At 42.6% G+C, this 19,285-nt stretch overlaps 1 protein-coding gene across 1 annotated transcript; it reads left to right on the top strand.

Annotated features, from left to right (window-relative positions):
* The first annotated feature begins 2,719 nt into the window (after window positions 1–2,719).
* LOC121699730 (protein-glutamine gamma-glutamyltransferase E-like) lies at window positions 2,720–17,867 on the top strand. Its single transcript, XM_042082081.1, has 13 exons — window positions 2,720–2,819; window positions 4,133–4,303; window positions 4,624–4,866; window positions 5,350–5,468; window positions 5,758–5,886; window positions 6,076–6,253; window positions 7,477–7,612; window positions 9,151–9,260; window positions 9,765–10,007; window positions 10,779–11,075; window positions 11,339–11,502; window positions 12,862–12,995; window positions 16,958–17,867. The coding sequence occupies exons 1-13, from the start codon at window positions 2,810–2,812 to the stop codon at window positions 17,145–17,147; spliced, it is 2,124 nt and encodes a 707-aa protein (XP_041938015.1). The 5' UTR covers window positions 2,720–2,809; the 3' UTR covers window positions 17,148–17,867.
* Window positions 17,868–19,285: the final 1,418 nt, after the last annotated feature.

Genomic DNA, 19,285 nt, shown 5'->3' with positions numbered 1-19,285 from the left:
GAAATTTACTTCCGGAAACTAAGCTCTCTCGTTCTCATTAATCGTTCAAAACATAAACGAAAATTCCAAGAGATTCCGCCCCGTAACTCATTTTTTTTTCATGGGTTTTACGGGGTTTTACGGGTTAGAGTAATGTTGTCAAATAAGCCATTACTTCAATTCATCGTGTTTCCTTACTCTCTGACAACATATGGTAATCATATTTGGAATGGTTACAGTTTATTTTCCATTATTTCCTACATACTGGACCTTTAAGCAGCAGGAGGCCATGTGGGAGACCAGGGTTCAATTCCGTAGATGTGCATGAAGTTTTTTTCTTGATCTTTGAGCTTTTAATTACTGTTGAAACCATGTGCAGTTAATGTGTACAATCTTTTGTTTTTCAGTTATTAATCAGAAAAGCGCGACTGAATGGATACATTTATGTCTGTGGTTGCCTTGCAACAATAAACAAAGAATAATATTAAAATCGATCCCTTGAATCTTTGGTGTGGATCACTAAGAGCTTACTTGTTAAAGCATGGGATTTCCCTGTTATTATTAAAAACCATTTTGACAGAATATGAGATACTGCATACTGCAGGCTCTGCTTTACTATCTATACTGAAGTACCGTTGCAGAGCAGTGTGTCACTTTAGCCACTAGGGGCACCCATCAGGACCTGATTGCGAGGCTATGAACAGTAAATTTACATTTAGACTGGGTGGGATTTTTACATAATACCCAATAGGAGTCTTCTACCCACCCTCTCATTAGAATTTGCATAATAGCCGTTTCAGGCACTAGTTAACTAGTGAGCTGCTTCACTGCCACACATGCAAACTAGTGAGACTTAAATTGTTCCACTAGTTAACTAGTGGACAAAAACGGTCAGCTTGTTTCTCTTTTTAGGTGTAACTAGTAAACAAAATATACATGCCACTAGTTAACTAGTAAGGCCCACAACACCTTTACATGTTAACAAGTGACCATTTTGGCATCTCACTAGTTAACTAGTGGGGCTGAAATGGCCTTCACTAGTTAACTAGTGGGCGTTTTGGAGCACACTAGTAAACTAGTGACACTTTTTGCACCTCACTAGTTAACTAGTCGAATGGAAATTGCCATCACTAGTTCACTAGTGGGTGTTTTTGTGCACACTAGTAAACTAGTGACACTTTTTAGACCTCATAGTTAACTAGTGGGCATTTGTGTCTTCACTAGTTAACTAGTGAGCAGTTCTGCCTTCACTAGTTTACATGTAAGTGTCACATTGAAACCACTAGTTTACTAGTTAAAGTTCCTTTGGCTAGCATGTTAACTTGTGTGCCACATGCAAATGTTGTGGGTGGGATTTCGTGAAATTCTGCGCTGTGATTGGTTGCCATGTTCTATTTGGACATAGGGAGCCAATAGAAAGCCTCAATTTCCAAAGTTCTCCACCTCCTAATTTTAATTCTGCACCACTAGCTGACTAGTGTGAATTTAGGCTTCAACTAGTTTACTAGTATACATTTATGACCTCACTAGTTAACTAGTTTGGACAAAGGATGCATCAACTAGTTAACTAGTGAGCCTGCTGCCATCACCTAGCTAGCTAGTAAGCCATTTATGGTTCACTAGTTAACTAGTGACATTGACCTACTCCAACTAGTTAACTAGTGAGGAGTTTTGCCTTCACTAGTAAACATGTGCACATTTTTGGCTGTCACTAGTTAACTAGTGAGACCCAAAAGCCTTCAACTAGCTGACTGGTATGCATTTTGGCCTTTACTAGTTAACTAGTGGACATTTCTGGCTCTCACTAGTTAACTAGTGAAGCTAATATGTGTTCACTAGTTAACTAGTGGGCATTTATGCTGTGTGCACAAACATGGCTCACTAGTTAACTAGTTGACAAAAATGGCTTGCATGTTGGCCTGATATCAAGATATCAGAATAAATGCCCAAGTGGCTGGCCAAATTACATAGAAGTTAACAAGTGGGAATTTGACATTCAGTAGTCAGCTAGTAAACATTTTTTACCTTACTAGATGACTAGTAAAATATAGAAGTCTTTAAACTAGTTAACTAGTGCACATTTGAGTGTCTAGCTAACTAGTGCAATTTGGGCCTTACTAGTTAACTAGCGAGCATTTTGGCTGTCACTAGTTACCTAGTTCACACAGAAATGGCTCACTAGTTAACTAGTTTACAGAAATGGCTTGCATGTACATGACAATTATGCCTGATATCAAGATATCTGAATAAATGCTCAATTGGCTTGCCATAGGTTTCAGGTCAAAGAAAAGGTTTTCATCAAAGATTGAGGTTTTAAATTTTGAGCTGAGCTAAGGGTTACGCGTAGCCTAACCAAGAACCGAGGTGAACCAAACCAATGTTTTGGATACTGGTCAAAGTCTGGTAGGCCTATATGTTAGGCTACTATTATTTGGGTAATAGTCATTTTGGTTATTCCAACCAATTTGATTGAAATATGTTCTGGTATAGCCTACTATTATTTGGTTATTGGTAATTTTTGCACAAGTGAATGGCTCATGTCATAGACAATACCACAGAAAGCTTTCATCCAACGCCGAGTCATAAAAGAGAAAATGTTGTCATGCAAATTTGGGCTGAGCCCTTCCAAAGAAGACAAAATATCGTAAATCTGGAAATCAGATCAGGTGACCCCGCCGGGTAACACCCGCCGGCATGCCTGGGTGTTGAAATCCAGAGCGGGACAGAGTTTAAATACGGGCTCTCTTTCTCTCTCTCTTCACACACACACACACACACACACTTTCACTGAGAAAGACACGAACACTGAACAGGACTCCCTACCGTTATTATGGCGCTCGGTAAGTCATTTTGCTGTTGCCTGTTGCATGAGAAGAGACAGGAGTAGCCGAATATCTGACGAGTATAAACATTCTAAAAAGCCAGGGTTACTTGGGCATAAGTAACTTACTTGTGCATAAGTAGACTTACTTGGGCATAAGTAAAGTAAAAAACAACTTTAATACGCTAAAATATAATGCATTAAGAGCGTAGGCTGACATATTATGCGTTTACATTTCGTAGCCTACTAAAACACACTGACTGGACAGCAGTCTATTATTAATTTTAGTTAGAAGTGCATTCAGCTATTGCGTAGGAAGTCGCGTCTGTTTGTGTATGTTGTTATTTTAATTTATTACAAGACGCCTTGTCCAAAACAACGTAGCCTAGGCTCAGACTTTTGTATTTGACCACAGAGTTAGCTCACCCACCTTCAGTATTCAGTATTCCTAGAGAAACTCCACTTTTTTGTTTGGCAGGCTGCCCTCACTTTTTGTTTCTCGTTTTCGGAGTTTATAGGCTGCAGACAGACCTGACTTTTTTATTTTTAACAGTGATAGGCCCACTCACAGAATGGACAGCTAGTGGTCGTGAGATTTCTGAATGTGACAAGATGAAATCGCGTAGCCAATCGCTTAATGTCAAAATGTGGAGGCATTTAAAAATTAAATGTGCACTCTAAATAGGCTATAAGTTGTATTTACTTCAAATAGTTTTTGACAGAGGCCCTTGTTGCTTGTTCATGTTTGACGTGTTGCACACATTATTGACATGCAACTGTGCTTCAGAACTGTCTTCATTCCTCTAGTCTTTACTGGCCTGCCAAAGACTGTGGGTAGTTTATAGCCTACAATGGGTAGTAGGTCAAGGAATCTTACACTTACACTTAAAAGTCCAGCAGCGCAATAGCCTGGACTTTTGCGCTGCTGGCCCAGACCTTCACAATCAGTAGCCTAATGGGAGTGGGACTCCCAGCAGGGTCGTAACTAACAGTGAAATTAAAATTAAACTGGTATACCCTTATGAAACTTCGACAAATTTGGAATTTGCTTTGCACGTCCGTCTGGCCAAGAGGATTCCATTTTCAATGTCCATAAAACGCAAACACAATCGCATGGACGTGTATTTATTTGGCATTAAGTAAACTGCATTTAAAACCTTCGTTTACTTGATTGCTACACGTTTGAAACGATTTGGTAAGAGTGCAGCACTGCTTTTCAGCACATATTTCCATCAACGTTGCATGCTTGTCTTGCGCTGTTGTCTAGCCAAGTGCAGGAAGGCGGGATTAAGAAAATTCACATCTGTCCTTCGTGTTGGTTATGTTTGATAGAGATAAGACAGGTCCAGCTCAATGTGAAGGAAAACAACACGGCGCACCGCGCACACGAAATCAGCGTCAAGCGTTTGATTGTGCGGCGCGGCCAGAGCTTCCAGTTAACGCTCCACACCAATCGACAGTTCCAACCTGACACCGACACGCTCCTTTTTACCGTGGAGACAGGTATGTTTACGTATAGTTACTCTAGATCTTTATTAAATTATGAAATTACACAAGGAATGCCGTTCAGCTTTTCCTGTATCTGTTGACGATGTCCATAGACGACCCATAATTATTTGTACAGTCATGTATCAATGATAATCAACATTCAAACTACATTGACATGATAGGCTACCACAATCATACAAATGATAAATGACATGCATGTAGCTGGATAGTTTAAAGTTAAAGGCTAAGTCATCCTCTTTTTAAAAACCCTACATCATGAATTTGCAGTAAACAAATGTGCATTGGCATTAAGAGCAAGTGTGTTTGCCCGTCAGGACCCTGGCCATCAGAGGCAAAGGGCACACGCTGTCTGTTTGGCTACCCGAAGCCAACCGATGCAAAGGTGGCGTGGACAGCGCAGGTTCAGGAGAGCGACCAATCGTCCACTACCATGGCCATAAGCAGTCCAGCCGATGCCAGTGTGGGCTCCTACAACCTGTCTATGAGGGTAGGGTCACAGGATGCCCAGCCACGAATCATCACCAGCCTGGTGCTCCTCTTCAACCCCTGGTGTGCAGGTAGCGGCTCCCTGACACACACACACACACACACACACACACACACACACACGCACACAAACCAGTGTTTCCCACAAAATTGAATTTATTTGTGGTGGTAGGTTTGCAAAATTAACTTGAATGCAACATTTTTTAACAAATTAGCGCAGAGTGGTTATGATGCTAACCAGCTTCACTGTAAGCACAATTTAGTACAACCTGGAAAATCGTTGTGTGGTGGTCAATGTTGATTTTGTGGTGGGCCGCCACAAATAAGTCAATGTATGGGAAACACTGCAAACATATGCAGACATACAAGGCTCAAATGTAAGCAATTTTATGCTGTTGTCCGCTAGCTTATACGTGCGGTCAACTGTATTGCTATTCCGGCAAACACACTCAGGAAGTGTGTGTGTGTACATACGTGTCTGTATGTGTGTGTGTGTATGTGTGTGTGTATGTGTGTGTATGTACATACGTGTGTGTATGTGTGTGTGTATGAAGAGGACTGGGTGCACCTCCCAGAGGAAGCAGAGAGGCAGGAGTACGTGATGAGTGAACAGGGCCTCATCTACAGAGGATCTGATAGCTACATCAGCCCCGTGGCCTGGAACTTTGGACAGGTGCAATGACCACACCGCATGTTTTATGAATTTTAATGTTTTTTTTTTTTTAACTTCTGTATATTCATGGGTATGATTTCTTGTTAACCCAATGTTTGTTAGTCTAATGTAATGAATTCAATTTTAACCTCATTATTATCGGAGGAATAACCAGGAATAATAGCTAGGACTTATGCCCCAGCTAATGGGAAACCAATAAACAACAATAACAATCAGGGAGAATACAAACCAGTCTAATGTGCTGACATGGTCGATGTGTTTGTGAATGCTGTATCTGCTGCTCCTTCAGTTTGAGGAGGATATGGTGGACATCTGCTTAAAGCTGCTGGACATGAACCCCAAGTGTCTGAAGGACGCTGCGGAGGACTTCTCTGCCCGCTGCAACCCCATCTACGTAGGGAGGGTGGTCAGTGCTATGGTAGGCACATGTTGTTATTTCTCTTTTTCTTTGTCCATCCCTTCCTCTCTCTCTCTTGTTCTCTTTCTTCTTCTCTCTCTCTCTCTCTCTCTCTCTTTCTGTGTGTGTTTCTGTCTGTTTGAGACATTGTTCATCTCTTTAAAGGCTTCATTTAAATCACAATGCATCCTCTGTGGTGTTTACTCCCAGATCAATGCTAATGATGACCGCGGCGTCCTGGCGGGTCGCTGGCAAACGCCGTACTCTGGCGGAGTGGCCCCCACCCACTGGAACGGCAGCGTGGACATCCTGCGGCAGTGGTACAAGACCTCCTGCTCCCCCGTCAAGTACGGCCAGTGCTGGGTGTTTGCTGGGGTCATGTGCACAGGTGAGACCTGGAACTGTCGTGAACATTCTAATTCCATCACTATGGTAACAGTACTGGGGTCATGTGCGCAGGTGAGACCTGAAACTGTACTAAACATTCTAATTCCATCACCATGGTAACAGTACTGGGGTCATGTGCACAGGTGAGACCTGGAACTGTACTAAACATTCTAATTCCATCACTATGGTAACAGTACGGGGGTCATGTGCACAGGTGAGACCTGGAACTGTCAATTTCAATTTCAATTTAATTTCACTTATAGAGCGCCAAAACATTACACATGTCTCATGGCGCTTTACATAGTGTTAAATAAACAGAGAAAGCCCATGAGTAACAGGGGCGAGAAAAAACTCCCTAGAATTGGGGACACATATAGGAAGAGACCTCGGGCAGATCCACGACTCAGGGGCCCAACCCATCTGCCTAAACATTCTTATTCCATCACTATGGTAACAGTACTTGGGTCATGCAGAGCCTTATAGATAGATAGATAGATAGATAGATAGATAGATCTATCTATAAGGCTCTGGCGTCGTGTGCACAGGTGAGACCTGGAACTGTCCTAAAAATTCTAATTCCATCACTATGGTAACAGTACTGCTGAGTGGCAGCCCTTTAAAGCAGTGAACGTCCAAGTTACATTTTTCACTAATGTTAAACATAATACTTCTCAGAAATGAATGTAAAATGTAGATTATGTAATGCAGAACTAATGGCAGAAAATCAGATGGAAGAAGTTCTCTATTTTTTTTCTTCCAAATAAAGTGCCACGTGTCACCAGAGGAAGTATTCTCTGTCATTCACTACCACATAGGCTATGTGGCTCATGCTGACTAGAAGCTTCATGTCACCAGAGGAAGTCTCCTCTGTCGGTTGTTACCACATGCTATCTGGCCTATGCTGACTCATCTGGCTTCATGATCACCTCGGTTGAGTTCAGCCCGTAGCCTACCAAACATAGCCTGATGCCTGATTTGCCCTCTTCCTGGTGTAAAATGATGTCTACCTTTACAAGAGCAGAGCAATCCCTTCAATCAAAGCTCAATCAGGCTGTTCTTTAGGCTATTGCCTGCTGTTTCACTCAACATTCAATTCATCATCAGCAGCCAGCTGCTCAAATGTTGATGTTTCACAATTTTTGTCTGTGTGTGTGCATGTGCGGTGTGTGTGTGTGTGTGTTTGTGCGTGTGTGTGTGTGTGTGTGTGTGTGTATTTGTTATTAGTTATGAGGTGTTTGGGAATCCCATGCCGTGTGGTTACCAACTTTGATTCTGCGCACGACACCGATAAAAGCCTGACCATTGATGAGTACTACTCTGACCATGGGGTACGACCCAAGGAGAGCCACGACAGTGTGTGGTGAGTCTGCTTATGGAAATAAATCAGAAATGACACTGTTAATATGTACTGAATATGCTGTGCAAAGGTTTTAGAAAGTTTTCTCAGCACGTTTATTTATTTGCCATTAGAGTCCAGGGGGGTATTCCAAGTACGTGGTTTAGTGACAAACCTGGGTAAGTTAACTCAGAGTAAGTGGTAAACCTCCTACAACAAGAGCCCTATAGCATTGTTTTGTTAGGAAAATGAAGCCACACAGCTCTTCTATTAGGAGGTTTACCCCATACTCTGAAAAAAAAAAATTGTGCAGAATTGCAAACTAATTAAACAGTGGAGTCGTCATCTACGTAAAAGTAAAGGCCTCCTCATATAGATGCCGACATGAGTATGGCGTTCTCTGCTTTCGACGTTGGATTACATGAGATTCCATTGTTTTCAGTAGAGCCCTGCCTGTGGTGGACGGGTCCATTCAGAAATGGCACGCACTCGCCCGATATTTAAATACACCCGACCGCAACTCGAACTGCTTCAAATTAACTTGATTACTCAAGTTAATGTAGCCTAACATGCAGGTTATCCTTACTGAGCTTTGTAAAACACATAAACGAGTGCAGAGAGCCCTTATCAATCAGTTCAGCCTACCCATGACCTCCCTTATGTCGTGGATATTTGTCTTAACTAGTACACTCTAAAAAGTGAAGTGTTAAAATGACACATTGCTGTGTGTGCTCAGGGACAACACATTTTGTGACAATTTCAACACAGCAATTGTGTGGAGATAGCTGAATTGTGTGGCTGGCTGGGTGAAAGAGAGTTTAAAATACAGGATTTTTTTGTTCGATAGCTGAAATTTGACTTTAACCTTTCACCCAGCCACATAATTGCGGTGTTGAAATTGACACAAAATGTGTTGTCCCTGAGCACATACAGCGATATGTCATTTTAACTCATCACTTTCTAGAGTGTATTACACTAACACCGAGGGTAAGGTACAAAGCTTTATCCTCTGAAGAGAAGGCTCATCTGAACATAACAAGTGTTTGCGGTCTGAGAAGCGCCTGCCTTTCCGTCAGCTGTTTTGTTTTAGGTTTTTAGGTTTTCGGTTTTCTTTAGTTTTGCTGACAGAAACACTTGCAGTTTGCAGACAGTTACTCGGGTTGTGGGTCACAACTTCACATGTCAAATTACCACATAACCAGTTGAAATGAAGAGAAGACGGAACCCTTCAGATGTCAGGGCTTTCAAGAGGAACTTTTTAACGAAGTAACAAAGCCAATTAAAAGTATGACAGCCACAAAAAAGGCACAACCTACATGGCTCATCACCAATGTACGGACAAACTTCGATAGTGAGGCGGCTCCTTCAGGCCGATGTTCTCAGCTACAGTAGGTGGCCTTATCCTGGGCGCTGCTTAAGGTCATCTGTTTACACATTAATGTCTTTCGTTCTCTCTCCACGTGTGTGTGTGTGTGTGTGTGTGTGTGTGTGTGTGTGTGTGTGTGTGTGCGTGTGCGTGTGCGTGTGTGCGTGTGTGCGTGTGCGTGTGTGTGTGTGTTCAGGAACTTCCACGTGTGGGTAGAGGGGTGGATGAAGCGTCCAGATCTCGCTGCAGGGTCTACATATGATGGCTGGCAGGTGCTGGACGCCACCCCACAGGAGAAGAGTACAGGTAACACACCCACACACACACACACACACACACACACACAAACACACACGCGCACACACACACACACACTCATAAACACACAAACACACACACGCACACACACACTCATAAACACACACACACGCACACACACACACACACACACACACACTCATAAACGTATACACACACACACACACACACACACACACTCATAAACACACACACACACACACACACACACACACACACACACACACACACACACTCATAAACACACACACACACACACACACACACACACGCACACACACACACACACACATGATAGTGATACTGACACTCTAATGCTAATACTCTGATACTCACACTAATACTAACACACACAAACACACGCACACACTTGCAAATGCACATGCACATGCACATGCACATGCACATGCACATGCACATGCACACAAACTCATATGTATGCGTGCACACACACACACAAGCTACTGAAATTCCTTGTGTCCTCTCTCGTAGGAGTGTACTGCTGTGGTCCATCCTCTGTGAAGGCTGTTCTGGAGGGACACACTGACCTGAAGTACGACGTGCCGTTCGTCTTCGCTGAAGTCAACGCCGATCGAGTTACGTGGATGCTCATGAAAGACGGCTCAAAGCGGAAGCTCCATACTGACTCCAGATCAGTTGGCCGCAACATCAGCACCAAAGCTGTGGGCAAAGATAGACGAGAGGACATCACAGCCAACTACAAATACCCAGAGGGTGAGGGGGGGGTGTATCACAGCCAATGCTTCAGGTTCAAATATTGAGCGGAAGTTTATACGCGGTTGTGAGGTGTCTGAAAAAATAGTTCCACAATATCAAATAAGACGACTGGAAATCATACAATCATACATTGCGCCGATACATTTGATTCTAATAATCAACGAACACCACTAACCACTCGGTGAGTTGCACAGTTTTGAAAACGAACGTTAAGGGTTGTTTTAGGACATGTTTGAGCATGCCTGTTGGCAGCCACTCTGAGTAGTCAAAGCCGATTCAAAACAAGTCAGAAAAGTCGAGACAAGACCAATCATCAAAATTTCGGTGTCCACTCTAGTTCATCCAAAACAAACCAGAAAAGGGACTCAAAGTGCTAAATACCGTAATTTTCCTTTAAGTATATATACTCTTTTGATCCCGTGAGGGAAATTTTGGTCTCTGCTTTTATCTCAATCCATGAATTAGTGAAACACACAGTGAGGTGAAGCACACACTAATCCCGGCGCAGTGAGCTGCCTGCAACAACAGCGGCACTCGGGGAGCAGTGAGGGGTTAGATGCCTTGCTCAAGGACACTTCAGCTGTGCCTACTGGTCGGGGCTCCAGTACCGGCAACCCTCCAGTTACAAGTCCGAAGCGCTAACCAGTAGGCCACGGCTGTGCACATTCGTTCGTTTGTGAGGTTGAAGGAGTCTGTAGTAACATCAAGCATTGGCCAAACTGATTTTCCTGCCCTATGTGCTGACCCCGGTTGGTCCCTTCTCCTCAGGATCTAAGCAGGAGCGTCAGGTGTTTGAGGAAGCTCTGCGTAGAGGAAACGAGCGTCCACCAATGACCAATGGCACGGCAGAACCAGAGAGGACGGCCATAGTGACGCTGAAGATCACGGAGGAGAGCCAGGCAGTCATGGGGCAGGACATCGTGCTGTGTCTGGTCCTACGCAGCGAGCAGCCGACCTCGCAGGAGCTCAACGTCCAGCTCAACGGCCAGGCCATGAGGTACACAGGTGTGCCAGACAGCCAGGTGTGGTGCGAGGAGAAGGACGTCGTGCTGCAGCCCAAAAAGGGTGGGTGTACCGACCTGATACCTGAATATACCTGAAACCTGAAGACACCTGAAACTGGACTTAACACAAGAGCTCGAGTGTTTTTAATATATGAATGAAGTGTTTACATTTCTGACTTTGAATTGAATTTTGTCTGTATTTCTGACTGAAATGAATTTGCCACATGGGTTTCATTTGACCCTAATTTGACGTCTAATGCGAAGTCTTATTGACAGTAGTCGGGCCATGTCAATGCAATTATCTGTGTGTGTGTGCCTTCACAGACGTTAAGATTTCTATCCGGATCCCGTTCTCTTTGTACGGGACCAAAATGCTGGACAACAACAGTCTGAAGGTGTCTGCAGTGGTGCAGGACAAGCAACACCCAGGAGACGGCTACCTAGCTGAGAAGAACATCGTGCTGAAGGAGCCCTCACTCACCATCCAGGTTTGTCCACACTGGTGTTTGCATTGTTTACAGTTCGACTGCAACCCAACGATTATCTTTATAGTCAATTAATCTGTTGATTATTTTCTAATTTAATCGATTAGTGGTTTGATCGATGAAAAGTCAGGAGTGAGAAAAAGTATAAGTATATACACTCTTTTGATCCCGTGAGGGAAATTTGGTCTCTGCATTTATCCCAGTCCGTGAATTAGTGAAACACACTCAGCACACAGTGAACACACAGTGAGGTGAAGCACACACTAATCCCGACGCAGTGAGCTGCCTGCAACAACGGCGCTCGGGGAGCAGTGAGGGGTATAAGAATAAGTATAAGTATAAGTATATATACTCTTTTGATCCCGTGAGGGTTAGGTGCCTTGCTCAAGGGCACTTCAGCCGTGCCTACTGGTCGGTGTTCGAACCGGCAACCCTCCGGTTACAAGTCCGAAGCGCTAACCAGTAGGCCACGGCTGCCCCTAATGTTGATGAAAATGTTGATTTCCCAAAGCAGGGCTGTACAGTGCTACATATAAAGTATGTAGCACATGCTACAAAAAAAAATCAGTCTGTCGATCTACGGATGATTTACGAGCTTAGCACTGGTGACTACTTATCTAAAATGTTTTCTAGATTGTAACCTACAGATGAGGTGTTTGTAACTACTGTGACACTCCGGCAAATGGAGATGTGCGACTTGCGACTTTGCCGAATGTCCCTTGTTTAGGACACACCTACCTTAATTAGGCCTATAAGTTTCCGCGTCTCATAAAGCGTGAGTGCAGGAAAGGAGCGAGACGTGAGTGCTGCAGACAGGTCGTTTACTCCCTGGATTACAGTCCTAGTTAGTTAAAAACGTTAGCTTTTCCGCACCTGCCAATATCCTTCCCCTCAGGAATCCCTGCCCGTCTGACTGACTGAACTGGAGAGACGTAGGCCACGGATTAAATTCCTTGTTTGCTGTTGTGGGTTATCCGCTGAGAGCCCATACGTAAACTGACTGTTTAATAGTTTCCATACTGGTGTTTGACGCTAAACTGTCGAAGAGTTTTCATACTGGTGTTCGATACTAAATTTTCTGTTTAATAGTTTCCATACAGGTGTTTGACGCCACCAGTGAAACGAACCCTTGTAATTTCACTGATTATGCTCATAAATGAAATGTCACCTTACTAATTCAAAGGGTTTAGTAAATGAGCATTTATGCATTTCTAAGTCCCGTGTAATGTGCCTGACTTTCCCTACTTTCCTTTCCCTTATATTTGAGCTAAGAAAGACAGACCGTTACATAAAAATATTATATAACGATGCGAGGAATTTTGAGGATTGTGCAATTATTTAATGAAGTATATCTGTACCTAGGCACCCAGCACATGTAACCAGTTTACGGAGGTCATTGCCGAGGTCGTCTTTCTCAACCCTTTACCCAGCACACTCAGAAATGGCGTCCTCACGCTAACAGGCAGTGGACTGTTGGATCACACCGTGGTGACCAGGTAACCCACACGCATGCGCACACACACACACACACACACACACACACACACACACACACACACACACACACACACACACACACACACACACACACACAACATACACACACACACACACACACACACACACACAAACATACACACACAGACACACACACATGTTAATGTTAATAATGTTGCATCTCTAGCCTGGCTCCGCCCTCCTACGTACTTCCGCTCAATTTTCATTTTCCTTCAGTACGTTGTCTGGGATTTCAGTATATTCGCGGTTTTTCTTAAATTTTACCTGTCCAATCAGCGAACAGAGGGGGTGGCTGAGAACGATGACGTTGAGGTTGTGCGCTTGTTTGAGCATGACTTAAGTCACGACCAGGGTGCGATTTGTAGGGGGGGATGGTGGGGATTTCTCCCCCTCTGGTTTTCCTATCCCTACCTCTGCTAAATTATTTTTATCCCCGGTGGGGACAACATTTATCCCCCTCTGCCCCTCATATTGATTAATGCTACTTCATATAAGTAAAGCGCTGCAACGTGAGAACAGTCTAGTAGGCTAGCCTACATAATAATCTGACATCAGAAACGCACCGTCACCGTCAGCACTCATGCTGCTGACACAGTGGCTGTGTGATAACTTAATTTGGCCTGGATCGTGCAGGACATTTCAGAATGTCGAGTGTGTAATCCATCATAAATGGCTAGTTTCAATGTAAAAGTTAGCTGGACAAATGAAAGAAAACAAGAAGGATTCAGTGAAGCATATCGTCATATTTTAGAACCTTCAAAATTAGAAAACTGATGCAACTGAGATTGAGGACAACTGCTCATAGAGTAGAACGTAGGCCTATTGTCCGAAGGAACTTACATTAAATGAGGAGATATTTGCTGAATGTCACAAAAAGTGTTACAGAAATTGCTTGGCATCGTTTATTCAATGGCTCTCTACCGAAACACCTGTAGTTTGCGGAGGACGAACGAGAAAGCACTCGTTTGATAAATCAGCCAGTAGGCTAGGCCTAGTAGACAAATAACTTTCAGAAATAATCTGTACTGCAAAAACGAATGTTGGTGGGTATTTAAACTATCTAGCGGGTGTTTTAACAGCTGCAAGAAATAGAAGCTTCATGGTCTTTATGTTCTGGTTCGTAAATTATTTTCATAAAACTTTAAGTTGCCCTAACTTTACTCTCCAAACTCTTCACTGCACTGTAGCCAATTAACTGACAGTGTGATAGTAGGCCTAGGCTATTTATTTTCTGTAGGCTACAATAAACACATTTATTTTTTCAACTTTTGCAATATTACGCACTTGGCTACTGAGCAAATCAGCAGGAGAGAGAATGCACGTAGCCTACGCAGCGTGTAGCGCAATGTGTAGGCTATTAGGTTACCAACTAACACTGTTAGCCAATTCACTAACTTAAGACTTCAGTGCCATCATATACAAGGTTTTTTTTACACAACAAATACAGAAAGGATGGAGGCAGCAAAAGTAGAGGGGTCATTTCAGATGGGGCAAGAACAAGGTGAATTTGTATCCTTGTCAAAACGTAGTCCTACCCTGCATTAGAGGAGCTGATCATCATACCAAGCACACTCGCTGTTTAGTCATACACCACGGTAAACTAAACCTAAACAAACATACAAACTAAAAATCTAAACTAAACATACAACACGGTAAACTAAAACTAAAATGTTACAAAGGTGGCAAAATTAATATAGTCTATTATTAGCCATGACATTACTAGGCTATGAATCGGTTTTTTTTGGGGGGGGGGGGGTTACAAACTTATTCAAAATCATCCCCCCCTCTGGTTTTTACACAAATCGCACCCTGGTCACGACCAAACGTCACGACCAAACGTTAGCGATTGGTTATGGCAGATCCAGAGTGGCTCTGGGCAGATCTATCTGGACAGATAAACTTCAACAGAGTACTCGCCTTTAAGGAAGTTAACACTTGGCAATAGAAAGTGGCCAGACTCTCTGTACGTTATGAAATGTATGAGAGACTGATAGGACCAGGCTAGTGCTTCTCATGACGGTGGAAACATTTGAACAAGAGTGTGTGATCCCAATGTGTCTCTGAAAATGCAGATATACTCACTATATTATCAATTGTCATGTACACAACTGCCCTTTTGCAATGTGTTGTTGCAATGTGTTGATGGATTGCAATAATGTACGGTTCGACCTGAGTTACTGGCAGCTCCAGCTGTTACCTATTGCCAGAGCCAGTGCTGTGTTTTCGAACACCCCCACAGAAGAAGCAGCTAGAGGGCTGTGACCAAGGGTTTACAAAAAATGGCAAAAAGTTTGTTTGATTAGAGTGACGGACTGCACCTCTGTAATTATACCCCAGGTGCACTATGGCAAATGTATTCCATTCAAAGAGCTCTTGTATCTGTGTCTGAGCAGAGAGAGTGTGACTGTTCCCCTGATGATGTGTTGACCTTTGGTGGTGTGTGTTCCCCTGACCTCTGGTTGACCTTTGGTTGCTCTTTATGACCATATACACACTCACTCACACAAGTCAGCTAAATTCCATGTTGTTGTCATGTGAAAAAATGACTGCACCCGCAATAGCATTTCAAGATTTCTGCAAATACCTCCATCCTCACCAAAATGGAAAATGTTTCTGTGCGATGCGCACTCACTCCCCCACAGTGAAGAGGTCATGGACTTCTCTATTTGAGTCACTGAGCAGGATTCTATGGTGCACGTCTCTCACCATGTCCTGTGTTACATGGCAACTGGCACCCATGTTAACTGGCTGCGTTGGTGACGTTTCACGAGGTATGACGTTTCTTTGACAGATGTGGCCGCTTGCAGATTTGTCACTTTCTGATGGAAACTGGAGACGAACAAATACAAATATGCATGACATATTTAAATGTCAAAATTGTCTGTAGCAGGCCTACGCTACATGCACTGGACCATGAATATGCCACCAAAAAAATAAATACCTAAATAGCCTAATAATAACTCCACGTGGGTATCGAACCTGCTTCCTAAATGAAACCTCTTACATCAGTGGTTCTCAAATGGGGGTACGCATACCTCTGGGGGTACGTGAAGGCACTCCAGGGGGTACGTGAGATTTAACCCTTAGAAGCCGATTGATGCAAAGTACGTCAAAAAGTGCGTCACATGAGGAGTGAACATGGCCACCATCACTCTTATGGAATGTGTTCTGGGCTCAAAGGCTACTAATGTCCTGTCACAGACAAATACCAAACAGGAGAGAAACTGCTGATGACCAGCTTTAAGTACCTTTGCACTATCAAGGGGAGAGTGATGAAGTGTGGTCATCTTAACTTAAGGCAGCTATGAAGTTTATTGGACAGGGAATGTATGGTTTATTGCACAGGGAATGTTTATTGCACAGGGAATGTATGGTATGCCATAACAGTCCCATAATGGGTCTGATTTAACCCTCTTTACCGTGTTATGGTTATGGTTATGGAATTTAGCAGAAGTTTTTGTCCAAAGCGACATCACTAAGTCATAGATGAGCAAACCTATGGTGCAAAATGGTTAGCTGGTGTGTTTAAAGGGAGATAAAGAGAAAATCATATCATGTAATGATATATGCATGTGTATGTACGTTGTTTGAAATGAGATGATTTTCTTGTTTTTTTCTTGTGATATGTAGACCATTTGACCTTGAGAGGTGATTGTCTTTAACAGATTGTTTTTATCAGTTATTGGCTATGACCTGCTCTTGGCAGCTCTGTAATCACATGACACCCACCTTCCTGTTCACACATACAAGGTTTCATATTCCAGGATAGGCCTACTTTTACCCTAACCACAGGTAGTACACAAACCGTCTGTGTGTGTGTGTGTGTGTCATGGAGAGCCGTTTTTCTTCACCAGTGTTTGAGCAGCTTTCTACCATAGCCTTTCAGCACAGAATGCAAAATGCCTTTAAACCAGATTTGTATGTATTTGTGTGTTTTCAGTGTTCCCGTGATGAGGGAGAACCACCGGATGCGTATCAAGATCCCTTTCACGCCCTACCGATCCGGCTCCAGGAAGCTGGTGGCTGATTTTGACTGCAGTGCGTTTAGAGACCTCAAGGCCAGCTGCAACGTGGAGGTCAAACCTTTCCTGAATGGACCAGTTGTGGACTACATCACAGAGATGTGTTAAAAAAAAACAACGCAAGTTGTGTTATTTTCAACACATTTTGTATAACAAATAAAAAAGGAAACAACACAAACTTGTGTTGTCCCTATCTGGACACAGAGATGTGTTAAAACAACACAAGTTGTGTTATTTTCAACGCATTAGTTTTAAGCCTCCTCTTTTAACCAATATTATAACTGCACTGACACGTTCTGTCAACTGCCCACGAACACCAGCGGCCAAAATGTTCAGCTGACAAGCATTTACAACAACTTTTACTTTTAATTTTAATTAATTATACCCTAAACCCCACCCTGTAACATACTGTTAGCCAGTGTAAGGATTTAACAGTGTGAACCATTATACACCCTAAACCCCACCCTGTAACAAACTGTTAGCCAGTGTAAGGATTTAACAGTGTGGCTGACGTGTTCCTTCCCAGCGAGAACTTGGGAACTAGCTGATGCTGTTTTGATTTGAGTCTTCAGAGAGTTTATATAAATAAATTGTCCTGGCCTCTCCTTGCCTTTCTAGGCTTATCATCTACATCTGTAGGATATACTTAGATGTTGATGTGAGTGTGTGTGTGTGTGTGTGTGTAGCTCGTAGCATTAAATCCAGGCTGAAAACATTCCCAGTTGACCAGCCTTTCATCTCAGTCTGAGACATTGTTAGCTTTATTGCATTTACTTTCTGTTACAAGACAATACAAGCAAAAGAACAAATAAAGAGTGCTCAAATGAGTATTTATTGATGATTGATTTATTGATTATACATTCATGTAATTCATCCAATAAACATGCTCTAACACTTACAATGATGTGATCTAATGTGTAATATATATATATATATATATATATATATATATATATATAGTAGCCTAATACATTTATTTCATTTGTTGATGAGATCACAGCCTGATCTCACCCCCTTCTTAGTGTGTCGTTGACGCACAAGCACGCACGCACAGCAGAACAGCTGTTGATGGTGACTGCCTGAGTGATTCAGTGCGTTCTTGCGACAAAGTGAAGTTAACAGTTAACCCATCATATTGTCATAAATAAATATTTAAAGATTAAATAAAGAATAAAAACAATTTTCATGCAAATATTGCCCATGTGCATGCCTCTGCAATGCATGTAGTCTACTAAAATATGCAAAATTCACACACAGCAATGGTAAACATTTTCATACCATAATATCATCAATATCATCACATAGGGATGTGATTATGATGTTTTGATGATTTTTTTACCTCAAAATAACGTTTCCAAAATCATTTTGATGGCACATAAACTCTTACGGCACTTCTGCCGCACTCTGAGCAGGTTTTATCGCTGGTAAAACAGCTATTCATGGGTTTCATCAGGTCTCTTTCCACAGGTGTATAAAATCAAGCACCTTGATTATCAATGCAGACTGCATGGTGCTTGATTAATACACCTGTGGAAAGGGACCTGATGAAACCCATCAATAGGAAGTTGCTGTTTGGGTAGGAACACTGTGTAGACATTCTTGAGCTTGGCAGAACCAATTGTTTCTCCCTTTTTTTCCCCTGACTGTGCCCAGTGACCTCGAGAAACAGAGAGCTGTGTGAAGAACTGCTTGAATTTACCTTTAAGTAAGACATCAGGCATTTTAGCCTACACCATGTCATAAACACCTGGATACCCACTCATTACCACACAATTTAGCCTAATTAGCTGGCTCGGGATATATAAAAATGTTCACCCCGCCCCCACCCCCCATAAGTTAGGCTACAGTAGTATCACTCACTGTTGTGCAAAATAATCACTTGTAATCACTAAATGGTTAAAGGTACAGTTAGGGATTTTACACGATTTCATGCACATAATATTTTTGTCACATTCAGCAATCATCTCCTCTCGACCCCTAGCTGCCTATTCCATGATTAGGTTATACACAGTAAAAAAAAAATCTCTGTAGGCAGCTCAGGCTCAGAAAACTGGAAACAATCAAAGTGGGGGCAGCTTGTCACCCAAACAAAAATGAAACCCTGCGTGGAATGAGGGTTTAGCTACCTCTCTGCCGTGTTTCGTTTGGTCCTTGGTTATAATATAATGTATGTTTTTTGTGCAAAAAAGCATCTGTTAATAAACATAAACACACCTTTAAATATCTGACTGAGAAAGCAAATGCCG

The sequence above is a fragment of the Alosa sapidissima genome, chromosome 24 (assembly GCF_018492685.1).
Source record: "Alosa sapidissima isolate fAloSap1 chromosome 24, fAloSap1.pri, whole genome shotgun sequence".
Taxonomy (NCBI): domain Eukaryota; kingdom Metazoa; phylum Chordata; class Actinopteri; order Clupeiformes; family Clupeidae; genus Alosa; species Alosa sapidissima.
Note: the sequence above shows the minus strand (reverse complement) of the source record. Positions and strands in the feature narration are given on the sequence as shown.